Genomic DNA, 24042 nt, shown 5'->3' on the forward strand with positions numbered 1-24042 from the left:
GAATTTAAAAGGGAGATGTCTTTCTGTCTGTCAGTAGGGCTCATGCAAAGTCACTGAGCATAAGAACCTGAAATTCTGAGCCAAAGTCAGTAGAACAATACTCATTTACCTCTCGGTAGTAAGACTCTATCAGCCGTGCATAATGGAATCAAATTGTATTCCCCAGAGATTATGTAAAAGGGAGAGATGACGACAACTGAAGCGGTGAGATAAGATTTTGGTATGCTTGATCTTAAGGATAAGAAAAAAGGAAAGAACACCACAGTGGAAAAAGATAGAACTGAATGCACAAAATTATAGCATATTTAAGCATGATTCTTAATTAACTGTGGAAATCAATGTCCAAAGCGGCAAAACATGCTGCATATTTTCTGTTCCTTCCTTGCACTATCCACCAATACTGTCTGTTAACCTTGTAGGCCCTTCTGGCTCTTGTGGAGGCTACCTGACTCCTCCTAATTGTAGTGAAACATAAAGAGATGATAGCTAAAAAAATCAAGAAATTTCCTTCATTACGTCATTCTCCTACTGCTTGACATTAAAATAATTCATAATATGACCTTTTAAGAAAGATACTGAAGTCTCTTAGATGTAAGTGAGATACACAGGGACTTTAAATTTACAGCTGGGCATTTGTCAATGCGACATACAACATAATTCTCTTTCATCAGCTAATTGAATAATACTGGATTTGATGAATGGCATGTGTCCTCTGTATGAAATTACCAACTCTGTCATTCAGTGATTTTCAACCGTTTTCAATTTCTGGCTCTAAAATTTTCCAGTGGAAGTGCAGACCCCTGCAAAGCAAATTTAGCTGTTGGCTGCTCTGGCAGTTGCCCCATTTTTATTTCCCTTTTGCAAATACCTGACTACTAGTCCACAGACCAAGAGGCATTCACTGACCGCAGGCTGAAGACAACAGCATTTTTAAGGCTTTCTTTAGGCATCAGTTAATAATTGTAATGGTTATTTTAATTGCTAAGAAACATATTTGTTTGAGTGGCTGAAAGATGCAGAAACATAGTCCAAAGTTAAACGTTTTACCTTTTGGATCCACAGATAGCTTTTACTAAGTTGCATAGTCCTTAAGTGCAGTCATCAGCTAAGAATAAACTGTGTCTATTAAGATACTGCACAGGACTTTAACAATGAAGGAGAGTATAATGCCAGCCTAGACTGATACTGATGATGATTTATGATATAGAAAAAGAATGTGTGATATTCTTAAAAAGATTTATAGGTGCTTAGAGAAAGTGAGAGAGGTGGTATGTGTGCATGCTGAAGGATCAAGTGTATACTAACAAACAGATGAGACAACGTAATAAAACAAGTCTAGTGTTTGAAAGTGCTTGAAAATAAGGTAGATGTTTGGAAAAAAGTGATAGAATACTGAGAGAAAATGATATAGCATCATAAATAGCTTAAATAGAGTTTGTTTTAAGCAATGTATGTTTAAATGTTAAGAAATTAAGCTATTAAGAAAATTCATTCAATTCTTTTAATCTCTGATATGCTTAACATTAAGGAAACTAAAGTTATACATCTACCTCTTCTGGAGATGTGTATGCTTCTGATTTGTATGTCTCTAGGCAAGAAAATTTGTAGAGACAAATTATAAAATGTAAATAAGGTTACAAAAAAAAATATTTTGTACAGTGGCAAACCACACTATAAGAATTTGAGATTAACAGGACTAACCCTGAAGTTCCATTAGATGTAGTTTACAAAACCAAAAAGGTCATAAATAATAAATACAAAAATCATCTCCCTAGAGTTAGTTTTAGGTGATTCTAAAAGATGACACCAATATGAATAATTAGGATGTAAATCAAGCTGAAAAGCCTGAATATTTGATTAGTGATTTAGCATAAACTTAGTCAAGTATCTTCATGCTGCTTTGTTGTGGTTGAATTAAAACAGATTCCAGAGTCTTCCTCTCCAGAAATTTTTACATGACCTTTCAGTTCTCAAGAGCATCACAAGAGGGACAGTTCCATCAGATTATCTCTGGATTTGAAAGACAGTCTTATAAATTGAAGCTGAAACTAATCAAATTAATAATAAAGAAACTTTTTCACTATAAGAGATTCTACATTAGTATCAAATAGATTCTCTGTTCTGTTGAAACGATGAAAAAGCATCAAAAAAGAAAGTGTTGTAGTTTAGTTGGCATTTAAATGGTTGAAATGCAAACTTCCAGCTACCTCACTGTTGTAAATTGCATATTTCAAGGAGCTGAGGTGAAATCCAGTTCCAAGACTTGTGTGACAATTCCTAAAGTTCTTGAAAAGCCATGTGTTGTAGCTCAAGCCAGAAGGTTTTAAGCTGAATGAATGTTCAGGGTTATTGTGAGTATCAGTACAACTAGATTTCAGGCCATTTGAAAATATTGAAGTACATCTTGATTGTGTACAATTCATGCTTTAAATTAAATTCATGTTCAAGTAATTTTTATTCTATGTTCTACTTTTGCAGCTTCTGAGTTAGGAGTCATCTTTCTTCACTGAGATCAGACACACAGTGATTGGTATCTTAAACATGCCTCCTTCTTCAGCCCTCAAGGTCTGTTGAGTCATCCACTGGGATGGTTATGATCTAATTCAGAATTGATTGCACAGTGTATAGCTTAAGTGAAATATTAAAATTGTTGCTCATTGTTTCCTAAACAGAAGCAACAGTGTCTTGAAAGAAAACCATGATACCTGTTTCTTTGCAGAACCAAAGAACTTGATTAACCAATCAGAACTTGATTAGTTTCTTCAACCTATGATAAAAAAGTCAAATTCTTGAGTTGGTAAAAATGGCTAATACCTTGTTTTCAAGAACTGCACATAGCTGAAGAATACTTCCTAAATAGAAGGACTGGAATGCTTGTTATGCATGGATTTTTCAAATATAAGTTGAAAGTTAAATCCAACCTGAAATGGTTCAGATAAAGAACCTGTAATGTGGTCAGTGTTTCTGAAATTATAACAGGTATTTTAGAGGTTTAAGTATTAGTAGGAGAAAATTAAGACAAATACCTCTGTCAACAAAATATGCTCCTGTCATAAGAGACCAGCAAAGAATTTCTCATGTTCTAATCATCACCCCACAGCCAAAAAAAAAAATTAAAAAAGGAAAAAGATAAGACAAAACTGTAGATTTTCCTTTTGATCATATTACTCTCTCACAAAAAAATGTGTATACTTTTCTTCATTTCTTGTATGACAAGGTGAACCAGAAGTTTCTAAAGTTTATGTGATAATCTATCCCCATTTTAGTTAACAGTAAGCTGAACACAGACTTGAGTGCATGAATATCTTGTTCCCTAGTTTTGCTTGCTCATGCTAGTGCCAGATTTTATACCCCTGTCAGAAATCCATCAGAGTATGAGACCACCAGACTTTTTTCACAGAATTAATCAGATGTTTGTCAACCTATTTTCTCTCTTTCTTTTATTCCCCGCTCATTACTAATTATGACTGAAGTTGTGAAGTAAGGATATAAATTATATATATCACATTAATAAACTTACGAACTATCAGATTTTCTTGCTTTTAGACTTTCTGGCTGGAATTAAGAGTGATCAAATTTTCTATTAAAGTACGCTAATAAAAAATATCCAGAATTTATTAGTAATCACTTTAATTTGTAGAGTATCTATCATTCTGGAGTTTATTGATCCAAGCTTTCTTATTTTGGTTTAGTTTTGGCTTTGATGGTGTGTGTTTTTTTTAATACTTCCAATCACGCATCTTGATTTCTGCAGGGCTAAATATTATGCTCTGTTATTGCTGATCATTTTCTGAATAGTCTCACAAACTTTGGTGATCACTCTGGTTTTCATCCTAGTGTGAAACTGTTCTTCTTCATGCATCAAAACATTGAGAACCTTTTCAAAAGCACTAACTAAATAATATATGTTGTCAATTTCTATGAAAAACTGTCCAAGTAGCCACTAGCCAAAACTTCAAATTCTGCACTGCTAGAGAAATGTGATACTGTAAGAAATTATTTTGAGAGCTAGGACTGTTGCTTTCTTTTGTAGAATATAAAAATAGTGTGAAGACATAACATACAATGTTAAAAACAGGAGTGAAAAATAATACCTTAGGCTTTATGTTTTGTGGTAAAAAGCTAATGATTGCATTGAAATCACAACTCAGTAAAACTGAATTTTTGATTCAGCATCACAGAGCTGAGGCAAGTGGCATGCTCAGTGTTAGAGTCTGAAGTTATGAAGGTGATGTCATTGAAGCTGAACAGCAACCAGTGAGGCTGAAAGCTCAACAGTGATGACTAAAGTTAAAAAGCAACAACTGAAGCAAAAATCGTGTCAATGTGAGGGAAGCTTTAGGGGTAATGATGTGAGACTCCAAAAGACACCAAAAAAATTCAACACAGTTCAGCTGGTTGCAAATCTAAAATTCTAAGTTGCAGAGCAAAAAGTTACTTTTGTGAGGCTGTTCTTTCTGATGGTAAGAAAAGTGAATTAAACTCATGGTCTGGTAAGAAAGTAGGAACTAAGTCACAGAGTGGTTGTCTGCCAGATGGCTTTTTAGTGTGTAGTTGGTTGGTTTGTTTGTTTCTCAGAAGCAACCAGGTAAGGGAAATAGTAAAAGATCACATTATGTGCAATGTCGCATGAGATAATCAAGCAAATAAATTCCATTTACAAAGCAGTCCAAAACCTCTGCAAAAAGTAGCACTTCTCAGAGAGGCTCTGGTGAGTTCCCCTCACATCTTAGAGTTGTGTTGTTTTTTTTTTTTTCCATGACTCAGTTAATCTAAGAACAAAACCACTGTAATAAATCTAAGTGAGGGATTGGTAAAATATGCTACATTAGAGACTTTTCTTAATAGGTTAGAAATCCTGGGATTTTTTTTCTGTCATTCTTGTTGCAGCTTCCTCATTTAATTAATTTTAATGCTTTTGTAACTTTTGAAAGCAGAGAACTGAATGATTCTCTTGACATTCTTTCCAATTCTTTTTTCCTACTTGAAGCATAGCAGCAGCACAGATTTCCAGTCTCTTATGCTCATGAATCTGAAACTTAACAGGCAAAATTTTTAGAAAGTAGTTTTTGCATTCCCTTCCAGTTTGCATAGTCTCATGGATTCCAGGGTTAAATTTTTCTCCCAATATTTTGTGATAATTTTTTTTAATATTTTGTCAAGTCCAGTAATAAGCTTCTAGAAAACTTTAATATAACTATTTATTCATGAGAGTGACTGTATGCATTGCACTTTGTGTGCACGTATGAGAAAGTAATTTGTACTACTAGTGTGTTTCTAGTGAGTGTCTAATTTAGTACTGTAGGTAGATGTCTATATCAAAGAGGTGGTGGTAAAACATATTTCTGTGACGTTGCCTATTGGGTGAGATGGACATCTGCCTCCTTTCAACATCAGTGTTTACTTTTGTTAATCCTGTTATTCTTCATTTGACTTTTCTCATTCTCTGTATTTGAAAGTCTCAAATCGGAATCAGGCTGCTAATCTCTGAAGTGCGATGATGTTAGAGTTGGCATTTCTAAATTCCTTCGATCACGGTCAGCTTAATGGAAAGTGTATAACTGAAATTTCAGATGTCTTTGAGCATTTTGTTCTAATTTTGAACATTTCTAACATGAAAAATGTTAATATGAATATTGATAGGGTTAGTGCAAGTATTGTTTATGGATGTAGCATGTTTGAAGTATTTCCTGTGCATTATCTATGTGCGTAAATAGAAACATCTTAAAGTTTGTAGTTGTCCTGCTACCTAGCCCTGGGGTAAATAATGCTTAACTATCCAACCTTATTCAAGAGTCAGTTAACTCTAGTGAAGTTTGTTTTTCCTGAAATTGTGTGACATTGCTCCCATAATGCACTCCTGCTTCAGTATGGCATTCAGGCGTGCCTCTTCAGAACAGATGTTGTGCACAGCAGTAACCGTTCCTTTTTGTTTATACAGTTTCAAGTAAACAATTAAGTGAATGGTTTAAGATCTTGCTAAATTAGTTAAATTGTTTTATTGTTATGTACTTGTTCACATTTGTAACAGTTATAATGAGACAATAAAACACTGAAAGTGACTGAGGACTTTGCCTCTGAGATGTTTCTCTGCTAAACTATTAAGCAATATGACACTAAAGAGGGAGCTAATGTCTTATCTAAAAGCAGAGGAAGATAAAGCAGTCCAACTGCTTCAGTTTGCATCAAACAACCAATGATTTGTGTGCAATAACACTGAATGATTTCTGGTTCTTATACTTTTCATTTTTTAAAATCCTTTACTACCAATATACAGAATATTGTAAGATAATGGGGAATAGCTATTTGCATAACTGTCCAAAATTTGTGTCCTACTTGACGACTTGTCCTTTAAAGTTTCTTGAACCTTCCTTCTTTTTTAATCTAGATTGCACAAAGAAAATCTTACTACACATTTTTGCTGCAGGTGAGTGTATTGGTACGATACAGATTGAGATATGCAGTTTTATATATAAATAATTTCTTTCATTTTATGAACTTGAAAGCTTTAGTTCATAGATGTACTTTTGTGGCTTTCTGAGGTATCCACACATCTGCTGTTTTCCTTGACAATGGCTATACAGATGCTGCTATCACCATGGGAATGGTACTCCTAAATGAAGCTGCTACCTCCAAAGGCGATGTTGGAAAAAGGAGAAGTAAGTTATTTAGTACAACTAAGACAATATTTAGACAATTAGATGACATTGAGAAATTACAAATGAATATCTGATTAAGTTTTTCAGAAGGTCTCTACCTTAAACCAATTTTTAAATTTTGTGGAGTGGAGAAGAGGAGAGTATAAAAATTCTGTTGATAAAATGGCATTCACATGAAGTTGTAAAGGTAAAAAAATGATTAAACATACTCAGCCAAGGTACAGCTTGACTCAGTATCTCCACTACATAGTACTACATAAATGCTTTTTGGCTCTTGAATTGCATTGAAAGTCAGTGACATAAAGAACGAGAGTTTCAAAACATTGTTTTCATAATTAATTTAGGCATTTAAGATGCTTAAGATGACAACATCCAAAGGAGTGTGAAAATTCTTTTACCTCATACGCTTTGCCAGTATCATGTCTCCAGAGGAAGGGGAGAACCCAACAGTAGATGTAATACAGAACATATCCTATTCTGTAATGTCTAAAGATTCTAGCCTGAAGTGCAAGTTTTATTTTTTTCTGAATGTTGTTGTCATTCAGAATATTTTGCAAGATTTTTGGCAATGAATTGCATAAACACATGATATGAAAGTATTTTATCCAGGTTTAAACTTCCTAAGTGTTATGTCGAACAAACTTCTATTGAGTACGACATAGGTTGAAACAAATATGCCCATCTGCCTTTGGACCTTTTATAACATGCTTTCTCATATTCCCTGCTACTTTGTCTTTTTGTCATATAAGGCATTGAGACGACCTTAGAAAGATACCAGACTTCCTATGCTCCTTCCCCTTTCTTTCTAGATCAGTTCTTTTGCTTCTTCTGTGTAATACATAGTATTGCAGATAAGGCTGACCAACTGTTTTCTATAAAAGCATTCTATAATTCTTTGTAATAGCTGGTTGAATGTTGGCTAGAGATCTGTAATATTTAGTGATTTGAGCATCTCCTTCAATGAGTTGTAGATGTATAATTTAATCCTGAATATCTTTTACGGTGTCCAGCTTTAATACTGACATAAAAAGAGACAGTGCATAAGTTTGATTGGAATATGATCTTAGATCACGATGGAGATCTGAGTCTGTGGACATGGACACAAATAACAGTGGGCAGCAGAACGAATTCAGACTCTCCTCTGCTTGTGCCCATTATGTGAATCCTTTCTGTGTACCTGCCTTGCACTGTTCATGCTTCGCAATTTATTCATCCATGCTTTGAAATCGTATTTGTGAATGGTGATTTCTTTATAATGGAGTGCGTTTATAGGATTCGTACATGGCTAGTTTTCTCAAAATGACTGCAGAAATTTTATATTTCAGTTGAAGTATGTCAGTTTCCACATGGTCAGTTTTAATGAAAAAATGCGACATTGTCAGTTTCCCTGGCTTCATGGTTGCTCATCCTTCGCTTAAATCCAGCACACATTTGACGCATGAATATTGCAATTAAATAGCAAAGGTTTGGCTAAAGTAGGAATAGTATAAGAAAAGAAGCCTTTAAAATCAAAGTAGCTCACTAGAACCAAAACATCAGTTAATGTAGTTGAGCTGCATCTCAATTACATGCATCAGCTTGTAACATGTTGTCTTTTTTTAATATTTGTTTACATGCAATTGAGCAAGCTATCATGATCGAGAAGGTTTTATGCTATTGTTACACAGGGTACCAACTGATGTTCCAAATTTTATTAATTTAAGCATTTACTTTGCTGATTCATTGTTTGCCTAAAAATGCTCGAAGTGCTTGCCTCTGGATGCTATCAGAAGGTCTATGTCATTGTTATTTATCTTCAAAGCCTAAAGATTTAGATTGCTATCAATTTAAAAGAAAAAAGTGATTTGGCTACCAGCCTTGGAACTTAACAACAGTGAAATGTTTTAGCCACTAAGATCTAGATAAAGTAGTTACTAAACTGTCTTTGCTGTTACTTCAGCCTTAGATGGTTGACTAGAGAGAACATGATTCCAGTAGTCAAGGGATATTTTTCGAAATGCAATTTGTTTTCCAAAAAGAAGCAGCGAATACCTGAAATGACATTGCTCGATATGTATAATTTACAGGGTTATTAAATCCATTATCAGCAGTAAGGTGTTTGCATCCACAGACATTTGAGTTGCAAATTGCTGCTCTTTTTTCTTGAAAATACATTCACACTGACAAGTTATTTTTTCTTAATAAACATAAATATTATTTCCATATGTGTTTGAAATCCTGTCAGAAGATAACGGGCCTCAGTAGTCAAGGCAGTAACGTTTTTGTATTTAACTATGTCAAAATTCTCCATAAGTGATTGACATAAATAATATTCTTTGTAGAGAATCCAGTTTAAAATCTTTTACGTGCTAATAAACAAAGTTATTTTCTTTCCAGTAATATGTCTGGTAGGCCTGGGTCTGGTGGTCTTTTTCTTCAGCTTCCTGTTGTCAATATTCCGCTCCAAATACCATGGCTACCCATACAGGTAATCTCCCATTAAATTATCATCTTATACATTTTAATAGCTTTGTATAAGTTTAGGAATAGCCTTCAAGTAAACAATCTTTAATTTTTACCACGGAAGTCTATGGGAGCTGGAATAAACAGAAAGAATCATGATTAATTCAAGCAAACCAAAAAGGGCTGAAAAGCTAATGTTGGTAACATGACTGTTAATGCAGACCACTTAAATGGGTTTGACCAGAGATGTGTGGCATATGCAGTGCCTCTGAAAAATGCAAAAGAAAACATGTGCTTGAATTTATAAACCTTTATTAGATATTTATTCCTGTATCTTTATAACTATGATGTACATAAAACAAGGCACAAAAAACCACAGTGTACAGTGCTAAGCTGTGATTTATGACTAAAAGTACCCTCTTAACTTTTGTTGGCCATAGCAGAGAGGAAAGAAAGGGCTATAGTCTTTCTTAATTATATGTACAGCTGTCAATTGAACAGTAATAATTTCTCTGAGAAGCAGAAAAAGAAAAATAGTAAAGAAAATACAGGCTTTACCTTTTGTAGGTGGATGCTTTTAGCTAGGATGTCAGCTACAGAGGTAGTCTAGACTTCTGATTCACATCTTGCTGATCTGTTATATATTTTTTTGGTAGCCTTTGAGGAACAGATGGCCCATAATATTTTCTTGTAATCCTGGTACCATTTTCAGATGTACATGAAAAAGCCTATCTAGAGGAAAAGGAAAGGTGCAATTAAGCAAATCTTCAGTGCTGTAGTAATGATGAGCCAGGCTACTGAGGTAAAAGCAATACAGTTTTTAATACAGCAATTCCCAAGTCATCGAGACCTGTTGATTTTTCTCTCCCAAAGTTTTGTAGGATGGCTAAATATTTTTAATGAGGAAGAGTCCTTTTGCTGTTGTTCTATTTTCCAGGCTTAGCGATTTTGTTCTATTGACTTTTGACCTTATTTGAAACTATGCTGTTCTTGCCATTGCCTCAGTCTTTGCTTCTTTTAACTTTTTTTTTTCCCATAGGGAAATATATATACACACATATGTATATAAATATATATATTTATACAGTTGACATGGTCTTGACATGCTATGCTAGGCTTTACAATAGAGGTAATATGCATGAGTGGTGTTTTTCCCCCTCTAGTTGGCCACAGTGCATTTAAAAAGATGAGATTTTCTTTATTTCTGGTGAAATTGGTTCCTATAAACTAGTAGACTAATCCTTCACAGAATATTACAGGCTACATTACTGTTACCCTGTGTGGAAGACTGAAGTGGATGACGTGTGTTTCAATGTAGATCAAATAACATTTTACTGAAAGAGCCAGCATGATGAAATGTCAACTAATATATACGTAAGGGAAACATTAGTACAACAGATTCAGAAATTTATATTTTGAACTGAGTAGAGAACAAACATTTTTTTACAGCCACTGTTCATTAATCATATGAAGAATACTTCTACGGTTTTTCTCAGATACTTCTTAGCATTGATTTCTATGACCAAATCGTGTGATTAGTGCAGCAGCCAGCTTTATGTTCTGTGCTATGTTCCACTAGTAAGGATTCAGCCTTGAGAAGCCAACTTAGATCTAACATTTGAACTAATACATAAAATTTATCTAGTAGTTTTTGCTGTGAGACTTAAGAACTGTTTTCATTTTTACTGAGATGGATCTCTTTATGCAGATTAATTGGCATTTAGTTTAGATCACCTCAGACATACTGAAGACAAGGAAACTCTTCCCCTTGCAATACGCACAGAAAGCGTGCTCCTGCTCTTAACTCATTTCTGCTAAGGAAAGAGGTCTGTAATAGTATGGTATTGCAAGGTTTCATCAGTATGGAGTTAGTAGTTTACCATCTAGGATGGTAAACTCTCAGCATCCTCTCTGGAGACTGCCTTCTAGTTTGACTGACTTGGGGTGAAAGACAGGATCCTCTTTTCCTAAGTGTGAAGTATTCTTACTTCCCATTAAGTGCTTAAGTCTTAAACTTAAAAGGAGAAGAAATTATGAGCTTGATCTGCAGCTTGTAAGCTCACTTGAGAAGCACTGCCAAAGAATGTCAACCCATGGTCTGAGCTCAGTTGCATCTTCTCATAACAAGTTTACTAAAAGGAAAAAGCAGTTGTTGTTGTTGTGTTCATTGCCATGCAATTTAACAGCTACTAAAGAAAATCTAAGTTGTATTAGTTTCATTTTTAGTTCTTTCATCTTAGGAATGTTCTTATCACTTATTAACAACATACTTATACGACTGTGCTGATTTCGAGATCTTGCATGGCTTTTGTGCATGTTTATAGTAGGTTTTTTTTGGCTGCTGTATGATACTTTAGATGTCTGAGGTTAAACAATACCTTGCGAACATGACTTTGCTCTGTGAGTTGGCATGCCTACACAATACCATTGATGTTATTGCAGATGTAATTGCTTAATTTATTACACATCTGACTGTATTATAAACTTTAAGAACCTCAATTTAAGTAATATAGGGGTTTTCCCTCTTTTCTTGCTAATCAGTTTGGTGTAAATTTTGGGTGGGACAGATTTCATTTTTCCTTCCCCCACAACTGAACCTGTCTTTAGTGAAATATCAGACATCTTTTGTCTGGAATATCTAGCAGAAGTTAGAGCCCTATGTAGATTTGTAGTCTCTGTTAGTACCCAAGCTAAGAATAAAGGACATCAAGAACTGAGGGCAGGGGAAGGGAGGGGAAGAAGAAGAGAAAGAGAACTTCTGAATTCTGTTAAAAGTTTTCAAGAAATTTAAGTTGATATGCAATGCATGTGACAAAAAAGTGCACCTGTTAGTATGCTAAAGCTGGTGAAGAAAGAAACAAAAGAAATCCAAGATAGTGCTGAAAAGAATGATTCATCACAGACCTGTTAAAATGAGATAGTGCTGCATCATGTTGTTACTATGAAGGAATTATTAGATCCATAAACCAAATTCTGTCTTAAGGAGCTAAGTAGATTAAATATCACAACTTACTAATCAGTAACACCCATCAGGTAAATTTATAAAAGAATGAACCCTGTGGATGCATAAGTACATGAGAAACATTTAAGAGCTGGCTAAGTGTTCTGCAGTTTTCTTTAGTTTTTCTGTAATGCTACTGCCTCTGTAGAATTAAGCAAGGTCTTACTTGGACTGTCTTATATTCTTCATGTTTTCATGGCAATAAATTAATCATTCAATCTTAAATCCTCACTCAATGCAGGATTACTGGAAACCGTTACTAGAACTGATCCTTTTGCTTTGCTATTATCAAATTTCATTTGCTAGTTTCCCAAATGTGTAATTTACTTATCTGGTCCTTTCCAGTGTTAAACCTTTCATGTTTCTGTTGGTCTCTGGGGTAGCTCTGACCTCATTTTCTGTAAATTGTAAATAAACATACTCTTGATTCTTTGAGACTTCAGTGATCTCAACCATGTCATGTTCATGACAATGCCATAGTGTTTCTTAAGAAAAGCTTCTTTGGTTTGTGTGCATAGTTCTTATGAATTTTAATGAAGTGCATATGGAGAACACTAAGGATGACCAAGTATATAGGCTGTTATTTTCTCTTCCCACTTTTAATTTAATAGCCTACATTTTAACTTCAGTCATATATGCCAATATATATTAATCTTTTTGTCTGAATTCCTTGGGATCTGCCAAGGACTTCTGCATCCCATCAACTGATTCCAGAGTAGATATATCTTAAGATGTGAAATATGTCTGTCTTTTTACTTTCACTGGTTGTAGATTTCACCTTGAAACTATCAGTCTTTATGTGATAAATTGTCCTCAGGCTAGTAAAGCTTTGCCTTTAACAATACTAACAACAACGCATACTAATAATCTATCAGAAAAAAAGAAAGAATATTTATGTTGGCATGCCTAAAGCAATAAAGAAAACTGAAATTGTTTTAATGCTATATGCACAATCTGAAGCATCAAATTCACTGTTCTACCTAAAAAAAAAAAAAAGTCAAATATACTAAATTGTTTCTGTTCTCTGGCACTGAACAACCATATAAGTCCTCTGTGAAGCAGCATGCATCAATAAAAACTGAAACAGTAACACAACCTGCTGTGCATCCTCTTTCTCTCCAATGACCTCCATGTAGTGAAGATAAATCAAAACAGAGGTGGATAAACGTAAAGCAGGAGTCAAAAACCGGAGAAAGACTGTTATTTCCTTTTCTAATGTACATAAATAAAAGTACTGGGAATGCTGTTATTTCTTTGACCCTGGTACTGCCATTGTCACTGTTAATTTCTGTGACAAACAGAAAAGCGTCCAGAGGAGAGGTAGATAAGAGCACGGGTCTCTAAGTGTGCTCTTTAGAGGGCATGTATATAGGAAGGGAGAGTAACATTTTGTTTACATTTTCTTCATCCGCTTCAGATGTTTTCCAATTAGGTTTTTGATTCTTCTTTCCACAGAATCTTCTTGAAGTCTAAGGTTGGAAAAAAAATGGTTTAATTAATATGCTGGTAAAATACCCGTATACAATAAAGCATTGAAATGGGAGAGGTGATGCAAAATGGAGGTCATCATGAAGGTTACTTACTGAGCGAACACAATCGTGATGGATGAGCTAGAATGTAACAAATCTCTCTGCTAGAGCCATTTTTACTGTGGCAGGGCTTTTTCATGCCTGTACTAATCCACCTTTTTTTATGAGAACTAGATGAAATTTTTCATCTTGCTAAAACTTTCATTTTAATTGCTGTCATTAACTGTTGAAAGATAATGCAATAATTTTATTTTACACTATTGAACATTTTTCCCTTCATAATGCTTTCTGGATAAGACAAGAGAGTTGATATATCTGAGAGAATCTTTTTTGTAAGTGTTCTCACCCCAGTATTTAAAATGAGAAAATGATATATTAAGTATCAAATTCTCAGTGATTGAGCAATAAAATTTCATTATGTCAACACAGAATTTTATCTCTCAACTAATACACATGGGAATGACAGAGAGACTATTCTTAACTGTAAGCCAAAAGCATGAACTCAAGTTAGCTTTGCTAGTCAGGGAGGAGCTTGGAGGGTTCTCTGGAAACCTCACTTTAGGCAGTTTAAGTCAAAAAGCACACAAAATATTAAAAAGAATAAGGATGGTAAGACAACGACAGAAGACATCAGTACAGTAGCACAGTATATTACTAGGAACATTAGGAATGTATATATTTGTAAGACTTTTTTCTTCAAGAGGACAGACAGATAAAAATCTTATCCACTGTTTACTGATGTTAAAAAAACTCTCAATTGTTTTTTTTTAGCTTTGGCTGAAATTTAACTGCCCTGTGTTCTGCTTTGTTTTCTGAATGAAACTTTTAGCACAGTTTCATTATTGTTCACACTTCCAATGGTCCTTTCAAGTCTACATTTGCTGTTGTTTGAATTTAAATTATATGAACACCTGAAAATTTAAAGTTTTCATATATGTTTTCATTAATTAGCTTGCATTAAGTAGCCTTTCGAAGAATTTTTTGGTACCTGCAGTTGAGCGTTTTGTTATCAGATTATCCTTTATAGCCATTGTGTTTGGGTATTATTGAAAAGAGTAATGTGAAGAGTTTTTAGTTAAACCATAAAAAATAATCAGCCTTTAGAACTATGTATTGGCAGAATGGAAAAATATGTATTCTGTATTGACTAGCAGAGATGATGAACTAAGCTGCAAGAAAACATGATAAATAAAAGATGCCTTATTTTCATAAAAAAAACATAAATGTTAAGTCAGACATGAAGTATTCATTCATTGCTTAGAGAAATACAGTCAATGCAACAAGAACAGACAAATTGTAAGATACCTCACAGCTTGAAAATTCCTTGGATTCACTATATACACCATATAAGAAATGTCTGCCCTCACAGTAATTAAATTAATTTCACTAAAGAAATCTTGTATAATATTGAATAATTGAAATTAAATGCAAGGAAATAAAATGGAATAGTTATTTCTTGAAAATATACTGGTAAAATATTAGTAAGTAGAACAGATAGTATTTGCAGACATATAAAATTAAATTTATTAATAAACGTGAGCACTAGTAACAACTGTTCTGATGTTCCATGTTGACTTCATGCATAATAGAATTGATTCACCTAAAGTCTATGAACTGGTAAATCTACTTCTGATAAGCACCAAGATTCACATTCAAGTCTATGATGCTCAGCAAAATAGGTTACTTTCTTCAAAACAGCAGAAATCAGGATTATTTTAAAAGACAGGAAAACAGTAATACACAGTTGTCAAAACAAAGCATCTTACATTAGCTTTTTCTATACTAATTCTCTTTTTGTGGCTAGACACCATGTTCTTCAGAGAGAAGCTGCCCATTGAAATGGAAGGCAAAACAGCTCAATGTCTCTCTTTATCCAACAGCACACTGAATTCATGAATATCCACAGGCCTCCACATTCCTCTCTGTGCAAATTGTCCACATTCAGTGCTGGTTTCTAGTCCTTTAAAGAATGGGAGATCTGAATTCCAGGTGTCTGGCCCCATAGCAGATCTCTTAAGGGCGTGGGTCTTCCTGTGGCAAAGTTTGCATACTGTTCTATGAGTAGGACTTTCCTCAATGATTGCCACTATTAATCATGCCTCTTTTTGCTTTTATGGCTTTCCTGTAAGTCTTACAGTTTACCATTTATTCCTACCTATTCTAAGCCTTTCCAGTTAGTTAATGTCTGGAATGGCACAGTTTGGCCATCCTTTCCTGTTCTGCTTTCCCCTGCTTCGCGTAGGGGGACATGATTTCTTTTTTGAGATCTTTTTTGCAGATCTACCCCAAGGGATGTTGTCCAATTTGCTATTCTAGATTTTTCAGAAACCCTGTCCCCCTACCTCCCCACCTTCTTCTCTTTGGCAGCTCTCTAGTTTATGATGGTTTTTATGGTGTTTTGTCTTTTTGTGGTTTTCCACCTTGGGCTTTTTCCTTCTTTGTGTATCTAGCCTCTTAAACTTGTTTTATAACTTCCATATAACTTTCAGTGTTTACATCATCTATATGCTATATCATGTCTCTCAGCTGCTAAAGATGCAGTTTACTTGCAGACAGAAAGTAACAATAGATATGGTAGTGGCATATTTAACCGAAGTGACACTGCTGTATTTTTATTTCCTACACTTATATCATTCAATCTTTTACCTCTCCTCAGCCTATCAATCAACACAATCTGCCTGATTATTGTAATCTTCAACCCTTCCTGCTCTTCCTCCCAAACTTTTTTACTACCAGTATTCCTCCTCTCTCTTCTCCTCTTAATTCCTTCTTTCCTATTCATCACCTTACACAGCTATTCTAGACTTGGGTTATCTTTTTAGTCTCATGTGCTCAGCGTTTTCTTCTCCACTCGACAATTCACCTTTTTGTGCAGTTGCTCTTGCTAGCTTTTCCCTTTGAACAATCACTTCACCCTCCAGCACCCAGCCAGTTGCCATCTGTTTTGTGTTGCTTTGTATGTCTTGCCTAATGAGCTTGTCAACTTTTTGCAGCAGGGAACATCTTTATACTGGTACAGTCTTTTAAGCTTATGGCACTTGTATTTATGTTTTGTAATGATTAATTAATTATACCATGAATGGAAAACTGATGAAGTTACTACAACGTGTGTATGCTAGACCACACTGCATAGCTATGAGGATATGAAAGATCTTTCATGGGAATCTAGAGGCAGTGAAGAAGCCCTTCCATTCAGTAGTTCATTGCTTTTGTGTTTGTACAGTTAACTCAGTCTATAGTCCTACACAAGTGTCTCTCTCTGTGTTCCCGTTTCCCAATTTATGAGATACCTCTTCTTTGGTAAAATACCAGAAAGGTAAGGCACACAATATATATCTACTTTTTTAAAAATATAAAGTTTCATTCCAGGGATAAAGAAACAGCAGTGTCATCTGAAACTCCTTCGTTTATTAAAATATTAAGAATTGAAGAGTCTGCAATCCTTGCCAAGTCCTCTATACCGTCTCCACTCTGGGGCCACTTCAACAGTAAAAGAAGAATGCTTTAAATAAATCTGAAACATCTCCTGGGAGAGTAGTTCTCACTTTAAGTAGTAAGAGCAGATGCAGAATTTGATTAAAGAGAGCAGATGTTTGAAGTACATTTTGCTTTTTAATTTTTTAATAGGCAAATTTAAGTTTCAGTCACTCAAGTTTTATTTGATAACTTTCATGCTTGCTTAGTAATTACTAAATGGGATATAAAAACTTAAGAGATTATTACACAAATGTCAAATGACTTTTCAAATGAATGTTTTTAAGTCCTTGTTTATTCTTTTCAAATAATTGCGATGCTATGTTTTATATTCATTTTTCAACATTTAATAATGTTTTCTTTCTTTTCAGCTTCTTAATTAAATGAATTCAAGAGGGATTCATTTAGAGCTGCTTACCGTGAAGATAAGCTAAAACTGGTATTCTTTGCCCACCAATGTTACATATATTCAAGAATCCTTTGTTGGTTCATCTGTTTTTGTGATAATTTATATAGTATGCTGATAGAGAAGTGAATGCAGTTTTATGCAATGAATGCGTAATTTGTAGAAACATACAGTAAACACCTCATTGGGAAGTGCTAAAAAGTTCTGAATATAGTGTGCTTAAGAATTTAAATAAATTTCATTATAATGGGCTTCTGTGTAAGTCTTCCTCATTAACTTTAGATTATTAATCCAAAGGGTATTGCCTAGATTTTTCACCTGAAGTTTTATGTTTTGAGATGTGTTTTAAACTGAACAAAATATCATTGGTTCTTCAGCTACTATTAGGAGAAAGAAAGAAAAAAAAAATAGAAAATTGTAGAAACTGTAATTTAATGACCACACACACCTTGCCATCACTTTGCTTGGAAACAACACATGTACCTGTAGTCTCTGATCACCTCAGACATGTTCAACCATTAGTATAAAATTATGTTCTACATATTTTTATCCCGGATTTCTTCTTTTCCTGGTTCAGCAGTATTCGGAGAACATACATTGCCAGTTCATCTTTCTCTCATGCCAAAGGATGCAATTCAAAAGGGTTTGTGGAATCTTGAAGGCAAGAAAGCTTAGATCAGTCAGAACTCAGATCCTTTTAAGCTAGATCTGTGGTGGCAAAAATGGGATGATGGAGGGCAACAACATTTTAGAATCCACAATAGGCTTTTTTTCTTAAGTAACAGCAGAAGGAACGTATTTTCCTGAATAATGTTTATAAAGCAATGTAGATGAGTCTGTTGGAACAGGAGTTACAGCAGTTTCCAGTTTTCTGTGTTCACGAAAAGCGAAAAGCTTATGCAGGAGTTTGTAATGCCATTTAAAAATGCCTTTTTTGTAGTTGCTCCTGTCTCATATTATATGAATTGCTCATAACCTTTGCATAGTGTATTCTCTGTGGCTCAGGAAACAAGAATCACAAGATATTCTACCTCAGTCTTGCTGCTTTTTTTCCACTCTACTGGTACTTTTCCAAATACCAGTTCACTGTCATTAGCATTCCAGGAATCAAATCAATTTGAAGTTTCTTCATTCATGATATAGGAATGTCTCTAAATACGAGGATAAGATTAACTAGACTTTACAAAACTCACTTCATTTAATGCTCTAGCTATTCCTTCTTCAGGAAATACCGATATGTTAAGAACTGGGTAACATTTTAGGACAAGAAGAAGGAGGAAGGACGCGTTATATCTTACACAAAAATACAGCAAGACTTCTGGTGCAGAAACACTGCAAGGTTGTAGAGCAGCATTTAAAGCAGAAGCTGGGGAAAAACTGACACACTCAAAGCACCTGGTTCACAGATTGATATGGACTGTGAAGGGGGTTGCAGCCTTTTCAGAGGTGCTTTGGCTGTTAGCTGAAGGCACATCACATTGTGTAGGGAAAGCAAATCAGACTGCCCACAATGCCAGTTGAGTGGCATATGCCAGTGTGGTGAAGCTAGGGCAGAATTTGCAAGAGCTTTATGTCAGTGCTAGAAGCTGGAGAAATGGACGGAGGAATTACAATGTGTGGTGTTGAACAGCATCTCTGGTATAACAGGCATTGAGAGACCTGGTAGGGGAAAAAAATAATCAGTAGGACAATGTTGCCAGGCTACTAATTTAAGAACATCGCAGCAGGATATGTGGGTGACAAAGTGGTGCCATATGTGAAAGATTACATAGAGTGCAACAGCAGGGACGTCTGACAGGAAAAAAAACAGCACAGCACGTGGTTGGAAGTCTGTACTAACCTAAGGAAAAAAAAATCTAATTCTAAAAAAGAATTGGAATTGTGCTACTGACCCCTGATCAAGATGGCAACAGTGACCAGAAACGAGATTAGAGAAACTACAAGTTTCAGAGAGGTGGTAACAGGGAGAGATCTCAAGATCGCATCCTAATAAACTGAAGTATTTCAGCTTGTGACGAGGTAAAGTATTCCAGTGATACATGACAGCCTTCTGGAACAACTAGTAGATCTCAAATAATAACCAAATCAAAAGCAGCAGCTTGAGTAGTGCATGGGTACTAGCATAAGGGGTATTCATGGGAGAGTTACTCCATAACAGCAAACAAAACACAGTAGGGTTAATACTGTTGCAAGAGAGAACAGTCAAAGTGAAATCTGAACTACTAAGTTGGAGCAATGTTGAAATAAAGGCAGTTAATAGAGCAAGCAAAAAACCCACAACAAACAACAAAAAAAGGAACAGTTCCAATAGCAAGATACCTACAACCAGCCCGGGGGCTGTTAAATACTGAATTAGAAGCCCAGGTAAAACATGTGCCACAACTCAAAACGAAATAAAAAATACTTACACAGCTCAATAGGAAAGTTACTCAGAGGGAATTCTGTTTTGAATGCTGGCAAAGGGAACAGGAAAACTCACAGCACTCCTTGGGTCGACTGTAAACATAATGAATCTCAAAAAATAATCTGGAGATGATGCTCACAGTGGTAGCATGGTAGCACAGAATTTTTAAAATACATCAAAAGCAGAGGACCAAGCAGGGAACTAGTGAGAGAGCTGATGACAAAAGTTTAAGAAGGGGCACCGACTGATAAAGACTGTGACAGAGAAGCCAAATTTTCTGTAGCAGCTAGGCCAGAAGATCTAGATAGATGTCATCTAGCACCTTCTGTGTAATTGCTTTAAATAGATAAGGTAGATGCTGGTAAGATCTCAGGACCAAATGGCATTTATCAAAGAGCTCTGAAGGAAGTCAGATGTAAGGTTGCAGAACTGCTGAGCAAGGTGATTTCACCTATTGTTACAGATTGCCTCTGTGTCAGAGGACTGACATTGCCAACACAGCTGTCATCTATAAAAAGCAGCGTCTAGGAGGAAGACTGAGCTACAAACCAATGAACAATTTCCAATCCTGATAGGGTGGTCAAATCTTCAATAGAGACCAAGTTTACTGAAAGCAAGGGTAAACATAGTCAGCTGAGGAAGTTATAGGACTTGTATAAAGGAGAATTTAAGTTCGCAAAGTTTGTAGAGGGCTAAAACAGTGTCAGAAAAGCACATGGATAAGAATCCTTTAGCAAAGCTGTATTAAAGAAGCTAATCTGGAATTGGGAGAGATGTCCTTTTCATGACTTGAAAACCCATTAAAAGATACGAACCAAAGGATAGAGCTCAATGGTCACTTATCTAGACAGAAAAGTCAGCAATGGGACCTTTCTGAAGACGGGTACTGGGACCACTTGAATACATTTTTGTCAGTGACCTGCAGAAGGGTGTGTGCTGTGCAACCTGCATTATAGATAAGCTCATGTGGTGCTTTGCTGATGGAGAGAAAAGTCCACAAGAACTTCACAAAACTCAGTGAATGAGTAAAAAGTTGATAGGGGAGCATCCATGCATCTAGAGAAAAATAAATCATGCCTTACTTAGCTAAAACTCAGGAAATTGACAGGAGAGTCATAATTGAAGATATTTTAATAGAATTGTTAGTGTGTACTTGCAGACAAAGAGAAGATGTTTGGTGTCATAAGTAGGGGGTATAGGTAACAAGACAGAGGATAACAGTGTGCAACTACAGAAAATCTCTGCACTCCTGTTGAGTGAGTGCTGCATGTAGTTCTGATCTACACATCTCAAAGATACAGGACAGTTCAAGGTACAGAAAAAGGCACTAGAATTGGTGGGGGAGACGGAGTCCCTCATTATGAAGGGATGCTGAGAAGACTGGAACTCTTCATCCAAACCATTCTATGATTCTATCTGTAAAAGTAAAAACTGAGGAGTGAGCATGATTATGGCTTACAAGCTGGATACAAAACATTCACCAAATCCTACAATACTAGAACCAAAGTGCAGCTTATTGAAAAGGAAGTACATCCTTACTACTTCTTCTAATTCTCTACCAGTGGAGGTTGTGGAGCTAGAAATAGCGAGTTCAGAATACAGTCAGAAAAAAAATCACAGTCACAGTTCCACAAGAAACTCTAAAGGTGAGGCAGGTATGCACTGTTTACCATCCTTAATACAGTAATTCTGGATGCTGGAGAGAGTATAATGGAAATGGACCACGTTCTCTCTAAATAGCATCTCCAATTAGCCAGTACACTGAGCTAGATGGGCTTTTGGTCTGATCTCCTAAGGTGTTTTTTAAACTTATTAAGAGCCGTGAAGGAGGAAGGAGGTGACATTAAGATGACCTGTATGATCTACTACAACTTTTGTTCTCTTGACAGCACAAATAAGCAGGTCTGAAAAGCACCAGCAATCAAGGAGGAGGCAGACAGAGGTACTGGCAGAGTTCAGGAGAATAAGAAGTGTTTCAAAAGACCTTGATCCCAAGGTGTGTGGTCAGGCAAACCCTGTAGGAAAAACAGTACAAAATTTAGCAGAACACAAATACAGAGTAACATATTTAAATCTCGAGTGCTGAGTGACAAGAACACATCCAACCACATTTTAAAATGTATATAGAAATGTGTAGTTAGCATCTTTAAGACATTTCCATCATGTGTGATGCATCAAAAATCTTGGGATCTTCTTTTGATCCTAATGCATGACAGTTTATGAAATGCTAGAGTGAATGCTATTTGTTGTGATAGGTAAGTGTTTCTTTCCCGTTCCATTCGTAAGGAGCTGATAACTTAGTTCCTGTCGTATTTTATAGGTGATTACTTCCAGTGCAGTGAATTTATTGCCCTAACTATAGCATTCACAGTAGTATAGGGACAGGCTGGAGATTGATTTAAAAAACAAACCAAAACAGTGAGAAACACCACAGCTATAGCACAGGCAATAAGAACTGCAAGTCTACACATAGCAGGCAATATGGAGTCCTCCATTTCTTATATGCTACCTGGCACATACACTTTCTCCCAACCTCCAGGTTTAAATAGTTTTCTATAGACCTTAGCAAGCATCTTCAAAAGCATTAGCTTCATTTGCTTCTGTCCTCGTGTACCAGCACCTTCTTCTTTGTGTCCTTTTTCTGCATCACAGGCCTTTAAGTTCTTGTACAGATCCAGCTGATGTTTGAGAAAACCTCATTCTACATCTGTTTTGTTGCTCTTTGTTAGTTACTTTAACTAGAGGTTGATGTAATTGGAATAACATATGTTGTCATTAAAGGGACCACTTAGATGAAAATGAAATGATCTATAAATCTGAAGGTGGAGATAAGCAAGCAGCATCTCTTAAAAGCACCCAGATTGTAAATGAGCAGGTGTCTGGTACTAAACAGCTTGATGGCATTTATCACTAGTTTGTGTTTGCAGCAGTGGACACCTACAAACTTGTAAAAAAAGAAATCCATACTTGAGGAGCAAAGCGTAAAGATTTATAGCAGCAAAGTCCTGCAACTGAAGCTGCAAAGAATGTGTAGAAAAACCCCACAAAAACCACCATTCTCTTTCCAATCAAATTGGACTCCAGATACTCTTCAGAACAGCCAAATAAAACTCTCTCCACAGTTGCATAAGTGACATTAACAAGGCTCAGTGTCCTGTTGAGAATCTAGATCAGAGCTCCACAAGGATGCAGGTGTCTGGTCAGGCAGGGTCATAGACAGACTCAAAACCTCATCCTTAAAAGATTTAAGATGTCTTTAGGCCAAGTTAGAAACTCTGGTAGCTACTTTTCCAATTCTTTGTAGTACATTAACAACTGAGTACGATTTTGCTCTTTATGCTTGGTAATAATGAATAACTATATTCAAGAGAAAAATAGCCTGTGATTTTTGCCTGTGAGGAAAATGTGATACAGCTGTATTCTTGCATGCTCTAATACAAGTTTAAGACTTTATATGCTTGTTGGGGCTTTGGGATTTTTTTCTGTCCTAAGGGAATTTCACCCCCATATCTATCTATCCCAGACACACACACACAGAGGAATGCCTCATTAGGAGTTCTTAATGAAAACAATTTGGAGCTCTGACAACTTGTTAGAACCTCTCAGATCCAAGAGGATTTGATTTGATGTTACCTATGCTAAAAATTTAAATTCTGTGTCCATTCACGCCAGTTAGCTATACTATTATGCAAGATACAGCTATCATGAATAAATAAACACAAATTTATTTGCACATCATACATGTACCAAGCCAAAAGAAGCATCTTTCTGTATTTTCAAGGTAGGTTTGTGTTGTGCATTAGCACAGGTCAGTACATTTTATTAGGGATTAGTAACTTCCATAACATTAGCCTGTGTGTTGGTTCCTCTAAAACTGCTTGAATTAAATAGGGAATATTTCTCTGGTTTGTATTTAGCCTATCTGCCTTGCATATTAAAAATGCTTCACAAGTATAAACAGTAATGAAGAAGCCTCAGAAGTTCTCAAGTTGGAAAGCTTTGTTTTATCTTCTAATAGTTACATTTTAGCTTTAGGAGTCTTACTCTAGAGAGAAAAAAAAAGCCTCAAGGTAAGTCATTACTGAGGAGCGCTTCAGGCAAAAACAGTGGAAAACAGGAATTTATCT

General features: G+C 35.6%; 1 protein-coding gene across 1 annotated transcript in view; it reads left to right on the forward strand.

Moving 5' to 3' along the window:
• Positions 1–9130, forward strand: part of TUSC3 (tumor suppressor candidate 3) — a 79094-nt gene extending 69964 nt beyond the window's left edge. Inside the window, exons 7-8 of the mRNA XM_086611549.1 lie at positions 6585–6659; positions 9036–9130. Coding sequence (XP_086467675.1) covers positions 6585–6659; positions 9036–9130 — 170 coding nt within the window. The remainder of the gene's footprint in view (positions 1–6584; positions 6660–9035) is intronic.
• The last annotated feature ends 14912 nt before the right edge of the window (positions 9131–24042 follow it).

The sequence above is a fragment of the Tauraco erythrolophus genome, chromosome 5 (assembly GCF_009769465.1).
Source record: "Tauraco erythrolophus isolate bTauEry1 chromosome 5, bTauEry1.pri, whole genome shotgun sequence".
NCBI classification, from domain to species: Eukaryota; Metazoa; Chordata; class Aves; order Musophagiformes; family Musophagidae; genus Tauraco; species Tauraco erythrolophus.